This window comes from Gobio gobio (genome assembly GCF_949357685.1).
Source record: "Gobio gobio genome assembly, chromosome: 19".
Taxonomy (NCBI): Eukaryota; Metazoa; Chordata; class Actinopteri; order Cypriniformes; family Gobionidae; genus Gobio; species Gobio gobio.
This window is the reverse complement of record NC_137112.1, coordinates 47,476,492-47,489,243: the sequence shown is the minus strand read 5'-3', so window position 1 is coordinate 47,489,243 and position 12,752 is coordinate 47,476,492. Positions and strand designations below refer to the sequence as shown.

The window sequence follows — 12,752 nt, the reverse complement described above, 5'->3', positions numbered from 1 at the left end:
ACACATCCCGTCATGGTTGAAAAATAGTTCCAAAATAAAAGTTGGAAATGTTCAGTGTTACATATTTTTACAGATTTATGCCATCCTATCGCGTCCTATCTTTTTGCTCAGGGACAAGACGTTGCCGTTGGACCAATGTTTGCTGGGTATCTGTGTTTTTTTTTCTTTCAGATACACCTAAATATACATGGATTTTAAGTCCTGTACACCACAGTATATAAACTGAAACAGTAATTTAATTGAGAAAGCATGTACCCCTCATTATATTATGAGCCGTTTAGCATAGTTTCTACAACATGATGTGAACGAAGCACTACACCAGTATTTTATCTCAAAGAAATGAGGAGTGTAACATTACAAAATGTGATTTTTTTTAAAAACAACAGCTCTATCTTTCCAGCAAAGGTCCGTGGATTTCCCTTCGTTCCCTCTCCAAAGGAGGTCAATGCGGCTCTGTCGAGGAAGCGCTGCTGGAATTTCGTGCTTTATAATTAGAAGCGCTGATAGAGGAGTCAGTCCTGATTGTCTGCCGCTCTAATTTAATGTGCATATAAAGAAGGAAGCAGTGTAATCAAGCTTCAATTAACCGATGACTAAATCTCTCCCACCCCTGCAGCTGCCATCACGGCCCCCTCGTGTGGCCACCAACAAGGGCTACTTGTGCTTTCCGTTCGCTAATCTGCTATAATCAGGAAACGTATGAATCTTCCAGCCATATGGCCGCATCTCATGTGTCTCTTATAAAGACACGGCAATGAATCTCCCACTTATGTGGATGCATGTCACATGTGCGTGGAAGGGGCTTCCATACTGATAGAATTAGCATGAGGAAACCACTAACCAGAGTTATGTGTCCGATGTGCCTCAAGTGTTCCATATTTCCTGCAAGACATTTAGGGAATGTTTATCGTAATATGATTAATTTTGCCCGTCGCGTCGTCACCGAGCACAAGTTGTTGTTTCGCAGGTTGATTTTATTGGTGTGCTGATTTGTGAACTGCTTTTAAACTCACACGGGTATGGGTTTGTGTGTGTCGCGTCGCGTCTGTGTGTGTTTAACCAGCTCCGCGATGGTCTAATTGGTTTAGCAGCCAAAGGGAGTCAAAGGGCAGCGTAGCGTATCGAGACGCAACGTGAACCTGATGCTGGGAAGGATGCTTTCTGTCGCCATGTGTGGGGCTTCCCGGAAAACACTTCTCCAGCCCCAAACACTATTTTTCATCTTTCTCTCTCATGCTTTTTTTTTTTACATGATACGTTTTCTTGCATGACCTTTTGACCAGATCTTTTTCTCTATGTTTTAGAGCAATTTAGCTGGAATATAGTTGACACAATTGACCGCTTTGCAATTGAATACTAGTTTACTTCATGTTGTATGTGTAACAGAGGCCAGCTAGTAGTCACTGTGCGAGTAAATCTCACTCGTCTGATCCCGAGACGCTCTAGTGACTGACACTAGAGGTTGTTGCCTTTAGCCTCATTGTTAGAGCGCCCGATTCTCATGCCGGCGGACCCGGGTTCGAGTCCCGCTTGGAGCGGGCGGTCCGAACGGAAGGGGTTACATATGCAGCATAATATATATTTTTTAAATGATATATTTAAATTGAAAAAACAAGGTGTGTATATATTATAATATAATTTAAAATATACTATAATATAACATTATTTTAAATGGATATTATGTTATAATTATTTATAAAAACCTAAAACAAAATTGTATTTTTTTATAATGTTATGTGATAATTGGTCATAAAATCATTCCTGTGTAAATTGGTTTTTATGTAAAGCAATTTATGTGCCGATTTAAAATTTGGTTTGTGTTTTGCTGTCCATTGTGTAAAATTGTGCAACGATAAATGTTTCAAATAGTAGTTGTTGTCACTTGATCTTACTAAGTTGAATGTTTAATTAATGCCATTTGGAAGTGTAATAGTAAGTCTAAAGAAATATTAAATCATGGTTGTTATTGATTCCGCTTCATTCCTCACACTAGGAATGAAGGGTCAAGTCCCGTGCATTGCATTGTGGGATACAGTACACTGCAAAAAATGCTTTTCTTACTTAGTATTTTTGTCTTGTTTTCCGTCCAAATATCTAAAAAAAATCTTACATTAAGAAGCATTTACTAGACAAGCAAAAGTTTTTGACTTATTTTGGGGGATAAAAACTCAAACTTAAGGAAGTTTTTGCTTAAAATAAGCAAAATAATCTGCCAATGGGGTAAACAAAATACTCTTGTTTTCTATTTGAATTAAGATTATTTTGCTTACCCCATTGGCAGATTATTTTGCTTATTTTAAGCAAAAACTTCCTTAAGTTTGAGTTTTTATCCCCCAAAATAAGACAAACACTTTTGCTTGTCTAGTAAATGCTTGTTAATGTAAGATTTTTTTAGATATTTGGACTGAAAACAAGACAAAAATACTAAGTAAGAAAAGCATTTTTTGCAGTGTATGAACAGTATATTCTGATTGAATACACATTTTGATGAATTTAGTAGGTCTTTCAGTGCATACTGAAAACTAGCAGATTGTGCACAGTAGTGTTTGCCAATGAATAATACACTTTAAAAATGCTGGGTTGTTTCAATCCATGTTTGGGTCAAATCTGGACAAACCAATCAGTTGGGTTTAAAATGTAAGTAAACATTTTAAACCAGTGGTTGAGTTTGTCCATTTTTGACCCAAAAATGGGTTGAAACAACCCAGCATTTTTTAGAGTCTAAAAACTGTGAATGTAAATGTATTGTTTCTCAATTCACAAACCGATAAACAAGCAGCTTGAGCTCACATTAATGTTAGATTAAGAGCCGGGCCTGTGTGTTAGGGATGGGAGATCACGTACTTGGCTCTGTTCAGGCCGCTGCTCATTATTATTCATGAGCGTGGGGGTGTTTCTGGAGCCTGGGGGCGGGATTATCTTCTCCCTCAGTGCTTGTTGTGCTGGAGGCCTCGGGACAGGGGTCTGTTTGGCACTGCCGTCGGGGTCTGATGGGTCTGGCCCCGCTCCCCTGTCCCTTTCTTTTGCTGTATCACTCTCTCTGGCCGTTTCGAATCGCTCTGGGACGCTGGCTGTGCTCTGTGCCTGGCACGAGTTCATTCTCTGTCCCTTCCCTCCGTTGCATTGAGAGAAAGGATATTCTGCTGTCTAATGGTTTCAGACAAGCTAACTGTGGTTTATTGGTCAATTTACATGAGGGGGAATGTTTTCAAGGTTCCTATAACTACTAGAAGAATACCCGCTCTTTGGCACCTTTTGGGGGGAATAAATTAGCTCTTAGGGTCTAACCAGTGACCTAAGTCTACATTGATTGCACCTGCCATTTTTAAAAACTGTGTAAACAGAAAACAGTGTTAGATGCCCCGAAATTGACGTTGTTGAATGTTGTGCTTAAATGACGTAGTTGTCGGCAGGCTTACATCACTTCATAGTTCCAACTGATGGTGTGAATGCAACCAGGGAAATGGTGTCTTAAAAAAGAAGGTGTCTTAGGGTCATCTGTTCCCTCCCTATCCTCGCTGTGTCCAAAACGTAGTATTTCAGGCACTTTTGGGGATTTTTCGCCTCTTCATGACGGATCGCTTCCTCAGTTGTAAGTCGCTTTGGATAAAAGCGTCTGCTTAATGAATAAATGTAAATGGCCCAACACTTAGCTTTTCTTAGTATGAAGAATATTAATCATCTAATGTAACCATCGATGACAATGTTGGGCAGAATTCATAGACTGTAAAAAAATATGGACGTAGTGTCCGTGACGTCACCCATAGGATTCTGAAGAGCCGTTTTGAAGCGTAAAGTAGGGTTGCCATCTTGTCAGCGCAGAAAATGAGCAAAAGGGCGGGACGTGGGCGGAGCTGAGGTGACGTGATGACTAACAGACAGCAGACAAACGGCAATCCACCTGTCACTCAAAGTGGCCACGCCCTTAATTATGCAGAACTTTAAGGCTTTCTATAATGTAAATGAATGCGTTATAAAAAAATTCACCCACCTCACAGTCGTCACAAAGGGCAAAATTAGACTAAACATGTGTTCTTCTGCTGTAAAGTTGGGCATTTTAACATGAGCTCAATGAGATTCTGCTCCTTCTGGAGTCTGTCTCTAGTGGCCAGTCCATGAACTGCAGTTTAAGTCACTTCCATATCGGCTTCAAGAGAAACTGGGGGAGGTTGCCGCTTGGCAGAATTAGATGCAAAGTGGACCAAACCTGCAAATCCGTCTCTAAACGCCTGCCTCTGTCTCTGTGTCTCTCTAGGTGATGAGCATTTTGAGTAACCCCAGTGCCGTCCCGTCCCAGCCTCAGCACGATTTCTCCATCTCTCCTCTCCACGGCAGTCTGGAGGCGTCTAACCCCATCTCAGCGAGCTGCAGCCAGCGTTCAGACCCCATCAAGAGTGTGGACAGCCTGGCGTCCTCTCAGTCCTACTGTCCCCCCACATACAGCGCCACCAGCTACAGCGTGGACCCCGTCACTGCAGGATACCAGTACAGCCAGTACGGCCAGAGTACGTACTGTCCCGCCGCCATCAAACACTCTGTATGAATGAAAGTATATATCTTTTTGAAAGTCTTTTCTGCTCACCAAGGCTGCATCACCACATACAGCAAAAACAGTAATGTTGTGAACTATTATTACCATTTAAAACAACTGTCTTCCATGGAAGCATGTTTAAAAAAAAAGGTAATTGCAACTTTTTTTCACACAATTCTAACTTTATAGAGACAGAGCGACACGCGTCATAATCTGAAGGCCACGCCCACCGGGGGGGACAATCGAACGCTCTCCATTGACTTTGCATTGCGTGAAGGGGCATCCTTGTCATTTCGGACTTATAACAAAAAACAGAACAATGTCTAAAAGCTGAAATGTGACAAAGTGTACAGCAAACAAGCTAAGCAAAACCCACAACCAAAAACCCAGACGTTTTTATAAGCTATTGACCCAAAAAACGAGCATTTAAGGACAAAAAAGTGGACACAGGCCATTGAGACACGTTATATTACACTGAGAACTACACACACTAGAGGAGAACGTCATCAGCGACAGGAAATATCATATACAAAACGGACATTTGGATATTTGACTTAAGTGACAACATATTTACTGCACACATAGATATACTGAGACATACTGAGTGTCAGGATCCCAAAATGTCCCCATTCTTCAGCTGAAGCGTCACGTTTTACTGCCTTTATCCACTTTTGTCTCCTTAAACTCTCGTTTTTTTGGGTCGACAGCTTATAAAAACTTATTTCTGTGTTTTTTAGCTTGTTTGCTGTACACTTTGTCACATATCAGCTTTGACATTGTTCTGTTTTTTATATAAGTCCGAAATGACAAGGATGCAGCCTCACGCAATGCACAGTCAATGGAGAGCGTTGGATTGTCCCCCCCCCGGTGGGCGTGGCCTAAATACGCTCTGTCTCTATATCTTGCAAAATACCTGCAAGATAGAATGTCGCAATTACAGAAACAAGCTTCCATAGTCTTCTATTCTAAATATATAGTCAAATGCAATTTTTTCCTGTGATCAAAGCTGAATTTATCATCATTACTCCAGTCTTCAGTGTCACATGATCAAATCATTCTGATATGAAGAAACATTTATAATTGTTATTATTAATGTTGAAAACACTTGTGCTGCTTAATATTTTATTGGATCCGTGATAACATTTGTTTTTCTTAGACGAATAGAAAGTTCAAAAGAACAGCATTTATTTGAAATAGAAATCTTTTGAAACATTATAATTGATTTTGATCAATTTGTTAACTGTCACTGTCCTGGCACATCTGGCACTCTTTTTTTGATCGCCTTTTTTTCATATCATATATTTTAGTAATTATCATAAATTAGGTATCATTCGAAAGCTTACAAACTCAAAATTCATCCTGTGAAAACCATTTTGAAATTGGATGTTGCGTTACCATGGAAATGGTACTTTAAATTCTTTTAGCAGGCTCCTCCCCTAGTGGGCGGCGTCATGTTTCATATTACAACATTTATTTTAACTACTTTATAATCAAAATCTTTTCTAATCTTGACAAAACACATATCATCGGAAAGGTCTGAGTCTCAAGGGTCCATATTTGGTGACCGTTTTGTGATGGAAGTGACATTTGGACAGAAAATTACAGGAAAATGCATAAATAAACAATCAATGGAATTGAAATGACACCCGGTGGCTGTTTTTGGTACAGCGCCTAAACAACATCTCATGGGGACTTCAATTTTTGTGATATCACCTTCAAATTTGGAACACAACTTGGTTACACATATGGATTTGATTTTATAGTAATTTTAGATTAAAACATTTTTGTAAAATATATATTTTATATAAAATAAAAAATATTTAGTACAGTATTTTTTATTTACAGTATATTTAAACTTCCATAACTTTTTCATACTTTCATATTTTGAATTGCTTTCACTTCAGCAATAAACTTGAATTACAGCCCTTTAAGTTTGGATAGTGCATTTTCATGTGTATTCTCAAAAAGGGGTTAATGAGTAAACGTATGAATTTCTTGAAATAAAATTGCTCAAACATGACCACAAAGACACTTTTAATGTTTCTTGAGCAGCAAATCCTCATATTAGAATGATTTGTGAAGGATCATGTGACACTGAAGACTGGAGTAATGATGATAAATTAATCTTTGATCACAGGATATAAATTACACTTTACTATATATTCCCATAGAAAACAGTTATTTGAGATTGTAATAATATTTCACAATATTACTGTTTATGTTGGAGCACAACACATGCTGATATTTTTAAGAAGGGAAGCCATTATTGCCCATCTGAGTTAAAGTCCATTTCCTCTCTGCCGCTGAGGGTGAGCATTGCCCATCGCTGACCATCTCAGGACAGTCTGACCCCTCTGCCCATCAGACACATGCTCCTGATAAAGACCCCAGCATCGGCCCCGGGCTCCTCTGTTAGTCACAGTGCTCTTCCCTTGACTGGGAAACGGGCACTTCAAAGCCCACTTTACACCCCTAGGGTCCTAATGTCCTTTTAGTCACCTCACTCACACACACATGAGCTTCAGGACAGGAAAGAATTGATTGATTAAATTAACATAATCAGAGGCTGATGTTGTCACAGAAGTCACTGGCTTCTATCTACCTCCATTAGGTGTGTGTTTGTGTGTTTCGTTAAGAATATGTCTAAGAGTAATTGTGTTCAAACTTTTCAATGGTAGTGTGGAGGTTCAAAAGTGGAGGTGAAAAGTTGTTCAAAATGTCTAAAGAAATGCACAACGTGTTCTTTTTAGGTGTAGGTTGCTAGTTTGGGTTAGTCTGTACACTGTAAAAAAAATCCCTGTAAAATTTACGGTAAAAAACTGGCAGCTGTGGTTGCCAGAACTTTACCGTAAAAAATACGGCAGTAGCGTTTTAGGTTTTTAGGGACAGCACCATATAATTTAAAGGTTTATAATGTAATAATTACGGTTAAAAATATATATATTTTACAGTTCAAAACCGTATAATTGAAAGGTTTATATTGTAATGATTATGTTTACACTGTAAACATTTAACATTTTACGGTTCATTAACTGAAATAATGTTAAATGACCAACCTATTGAAATACTAATATCTGTTATGTACCTTTGATATATACGGACAACCACCAATCAAAGTGGAGATGAGAATCACGTGATGAATCAAAGCTCATCACAAGCAGCTTTTAAGAGGACAATACTAATATATAGAAGGTGCTCAGTGTCATTCACACACACACTAAACACCATCATGGTAAAACACGACATTTAAAAAATGCAATAAACATTAATTTAACAACATCAGATGTAACATACAACCCTAATGTACATAACTGATTAGAAAAAACAAAGAACAAACATAGTTATTGCAATGAAAATACATCAAATGCGAAGGGAATTCTGGAAATTTAATTTTTACGGGTTTTCACTGTAAATTACACAATGACTGGTTCTTTTTCACTTCCAAAAACTGTAAATTTAACAGTATTTTACTGTAAGGTTAGATCTATTACAGTTATTCACCGTATATAGTATGGAAACTTTCTGTTAACCAATTAACTGTTTTTCACTGTAGCATTTTTACAGTAAAATACCACTAAAATCACAAGTGTAGTCAATGAGACAAACACTAGAGGTGTATGGTTTGCCTGCAGTGAGTAAACGTGTGGGTGTGTGAAGGAGTGTCAGGTCCATCAGAAGGTGCAGGAGGCTTGATTGAAGAGATCTGACGAGCGAATGTCAGGTTAATTATGAGTGAGATTGAGAGGACTGATCTGTTTAATGAGTCAGTCGAGAGAGCTGCTGAAAATGAGGCGAGGATGAAGCATGAAATCTCAAACGCTTAGTGTAATAAAGACTGACACACACACACACACACACATACGCATACAGAGCTGAATGAATGACACCAGGCGTTCGCTGTCTCTCTGGCCCTTGAATGACTAAATGGCCACTTTAGCGCATGCATTATCTTTCATATGTGTGAACACTCTGGTCAGAAGTTTAAAAAAGTGACCGATGACCAGTGTCCGCGATTGTCCAGTGGAATTGGGCTACTTTAACACTGTTGCCCCGGGCTGTTTCTCATGTCCGCAGGTTGAAGCGACCCCAATAATACGATATTTAGCCGCGGTAATGCACATTTTAGCAGGAGAACCCCGCCCAAAAATGCAGATTTTACCCCCCGGAACACGATTGGGCTTGATTTGGGGCTAGTTTTGAGTAGCAATTGTGTGGGTTTTGCTGTCGATGACTGTATTAAACGTGTAATGTTGTACTACATGTGTGGATTGTGACAAAAGAATCATTCATACAGTACGAGTCTTTTTGAATGATTCAGTGTTGCTATTAACTAAAACTATTCAAATAGCTTTCAATAATAGAAATAAAGCTGAAACTAAATCAAATCAAATATAAATATTAAATGAAAAACTTAAACTTAAAAAACTTGCACTTTGACTAACTGAAATAAGTCTAAAACAAATAAAAAATAAAGCTAAATAGAAATCTAAAAACTAAGGCAAGACAAAATTACTAAAATTTTAACTAAAATAAAAAATAAAAGCTAGTAAATAAACTGTGTCTGTGTTTGGGATTGAAATATGTTGAATACACTCTAAAAAATGCTGGGTTAAAAATAACCCAATTTGGGTTGAAAATGAACTAACCCAGCAATTGGGTTGTTTTATCCCAGCAATTAAGTTGTTTTAAGCAAACATTTAACCCAACCGCTGGGTTAAAACAACCCATTTTTTAGAGTGTAACATACTTTGGCACTGTTGTTTTTTTATTTTGTGAGCATAATTAGGTCTTTTTACTGAAAAAAAAGAAAAACTACCAATATATAACAAAAAAGGAAAAGCATTGTGATTTTGTGTGTTTGTGTGATTTTGTCTGTCCCTTTTATGAAACAACAGTACACTCGTGCTGGGTTATAAACAACCCGAGTTGGGTTGAAAATGGACTAACCTAGCAATTGGGTTGTTTTAACCCAGTGAACGGGTCATTTTAACCCAGCGGTTGGGTTAAATGTTTGCTTAAAACAAACCAACCGCTGGGTTAAAACAACCCAATTGCTGGGTTAGTCCATTTTCAACCACAACTTGGGTTGTTTTTAACCCAGCATTTTTTAGAGTGTACATGTATTATTTATCTGGACATTTGAATCAGTTTTTGAACCGGCTCATCGAAACCAACCATTTAAACGAACCAGAATGAAGGCCTTCCGTATGCTGTGGTGTTTTACTAATGCGTAAATTGGTGTGAGATTGCTTTTATGTGGAACTTCCTGCTCATGTGTTCTGTTTCCTACAGCCGCTGTGGACTATCTGGCCAAGAATGTGAGTCTGTCGACCCAGAGAAGGATGAAGCTGGGCGATCATTCGGCGGTGCTGGGACTTCTGCAGGTGGAGACGGGACAGGCCTACTGAGTCAAACACACCTTCCCGTGCTCTCAGATGCACACACACACACCTCCTTCGACCAGGTGGAGCTCTTTACCGCATCAGCCGGCACAAGCGTGCGAGAGGTTTTCCTCTGATTTTCAAGACAAAACTCTTGCCATTCCATTTCTGGGCTCGTCCTGGACCTCTAACCGGACGAGAGGACCACGTCGACGGACGGCGAGAACGCTTTCCGAGCCATTTCCAAAACGTACTTTCACCTTGCTGTGCATAGTCGTGTGTATGAATCTCAGTGTCATTACAACGGATAATCTCGCTTGTTTTCTATCGGTATTGTTACTACGATTGCCCTTACAGTTGTTGTAATTATGATTATCGTAACTATTGTTTCGTTTCGTTGTTTAAAGATCCACACGTAGCATTTTTTACTCATTCGAACCTGAAGTTTTTTTTTTTTACGTGAAATGCTAGCAGTGGGCTAGTGTGTGTGTTGAAAGTGTGACTGCTGGTTTTCCGCTTTCCAGGTTCCCCTGACCCCAAGAGCCGTAACGTTCCCGAGCGGTTTGACCTTCTCCGCCTTCATTTTTCACTTGACATTCCATGCAAAGCTGGCCACTCTGTGGGAAGTCTGGCTTTAGACGTTCTGCTGGGAATTAGCAGGCGTTTTTCTCTTGCTCAAATGCCCGTTTTGTCCATATAGCGGTCATCATGGGGGGAGGAAAACAGCATTGTTTGGGAATACAGTTGTGAATTTTATTCTTGAATTTTCTAGAGTGAAGCAACACTTTGATTAAAAAAATCAAGTCAAGAGATACTGTTTCAAACATGCATATGATTTCCCAGACAGCAACATAGCGTCGGCCCACATCTGGGCAATGCAAACATTTTCTTAACTCTGACATTTTTTATGCACAAGTGGTTTTTAGACCAAGTACACTACCGTTCAAAAGTTTGGGCTCTTCTGCTCACCAAAGATGCATTTATGTGATCAAAAATACAGCAAAAGCAGTAAATATTAATGCAATTTCTATTTTTAATTGTAATTTATTCCTGCGATCAAAGCTGAATTTTCAGCATCATTACTTCAGTCTCACATGATCCTTCACAAATCATTCTAATATGATGTTTTATTATTACATCAATGTTTTGCTACTTCATATTTTTGTGGAAACCATTATACATTTTGTTGATGAATAGAAAGCTCAAAAACATCTTTTGTGACATTATAAATAGCACTTTTGATCAGTTTATCGCATCTTTGCTGAATGATTTGCCCATCTAACTGTCCCCAAAGTTTTGAATGGTAGTGTAAAATATTGACAACATTCCTCAACCTCGCTTTCTTTTTTCCTCTTTTTTTTATTTACAAACGGACACAAAAACACACCAGGTCTCCTGTACTTAAGATCTCTTGCATTCACAAGTTTGTACAAAAAAAAGTTGTGAAATTTTCGACATTTGTGTAGCACTCGCAGGTGACATTTTGACGCGTAAATGGAATTGTACAGTAGATGAAGCAGATCGTTTATTGTTTGTTTATAAAGAATATGTTTTATACTAAAACAGAAAAGGTGTTGTGTGGTAGATGAAGCAGGGGATATCTGTAAGTCTTATATTGTAATTTTGTGTTTATATTTACTGCTTTGGTTTCTTTGCTTTCGATAGTTATTATGTATCATTTCTCTTAGGATTCAAAGTGTGTGTGAGAAGCTCTTGATAAAAGACGTTCACGCTTAAACCTGAATGGAACGGGAATCGTATCGCTTATGATTCTCTGCTTCAGATTTGAGGAAGAGCACATTTGTGGATCCATAGTGAAGATGAAATATTGACAATGAGCCGTTTGGAAGCTGAAACGTTGCAATGGAAGTGACTGACAGCTGTGGGAAACACAGCAGTGTTTGGTGCTAACTGACTGAATCCCTCAATGAGCGAACACGAAACTCTTAATGAAACCACCTGACCCAAACCCCGCCCCCTTCACTTCCAGCTGTCGATATCTTCATCAAACGAGCAATGAAGTGACTTCTAGTGTAGAGCATCCACGGCTAACCCCTTTGTTAATCGACATTTGGATATTAAAACTATTATCCGTCATGCCCCTCTGGGACGTCAAACTGGGGACCTGCTTTCGTTAGCATTTGTGTTTATGCTTTCCTCCCATTTCCTTTCAGCATGTGTGTACGTTACCATGGTATAATTTATTCTGCTGTATGAAGTAGTAGCTTTAGTGGGAACCTTGTATTTGGTATTTACTACCTTCAGCCTGTTGGTGTCTTTACTGTAACACTGGCGTAAATGTTATCAATTAAAGATCTAAAACTGACATAAGGATCAAATGTTCTGTTTCCAGAGTTTGTCTTTTATCTCAAATGACCGTTTATTGATTTTGCTTGAGAAAATGTTGATTATGAAAGCTGTGCTAGAGTATATTTTAATGCATATTGCCATGTTTTTGACATGAAATGACTTTAAACATTGTGTATTTATATGCTAAGGTTCTTAGTATATCGTCCCGGTGAATAGTATATGAATGTAATAATGATCAACTTTGATACCGAGACAGGAAGTAATCATAGTTTTCAGTCACATGACTTCATTTCCATCCGTTTCAAGCCAGGAATATTTAGGAGAATATTCCTCTAAAAATCAAAATCCAACTTCCGGTCACTTTTGATATATGTGCATCACCTGCTGCCATATTTCAATCACTAAAAAATCAGTTATTAAAAAAATAAAAAGGCATGAGAGAAGAATTTTTTTTAACATTTTTCACCAAACTTCGTATAACAATGATTTTCTACTGTTATATAAGATACAACAAAATTATATGATATACT

The 12,752-nt window shown here is 38.4% G+C and overlaps 1 protein-coding gene across 2 annotated transcripts in view; it reads left to right on the top strand.

Annotated features, from left to right (window-relative positions):
- pax7a (paired box 7a) overlaps window positions 1-12,248 on the top strand; it is an 84,284-nt gene extending 72,036 nt beyond the window's left edge. For both annotated transcript variants that reach the window (XM_079843728.1, XM_079843727.1), the window contains exons 8-9: window positions 4,256-4,505; window positions 9,824-12,248. In XM_079843728.1, the coding sequence (XP_079699854.1) occupies window positions 4,256-4,505; window positions 9,824-9,939 (366 nt within the window). In that variant the 3' untranslated portion in view covers window positions 9,940-12,248. The remainder of the gene's footprint in view (window positions 1-4,255; window positions 4,506-9,823) is intronic.
- The last annotated feature ends 504 nt before the right edge of the window (window positions 12,249-12,752 follow it).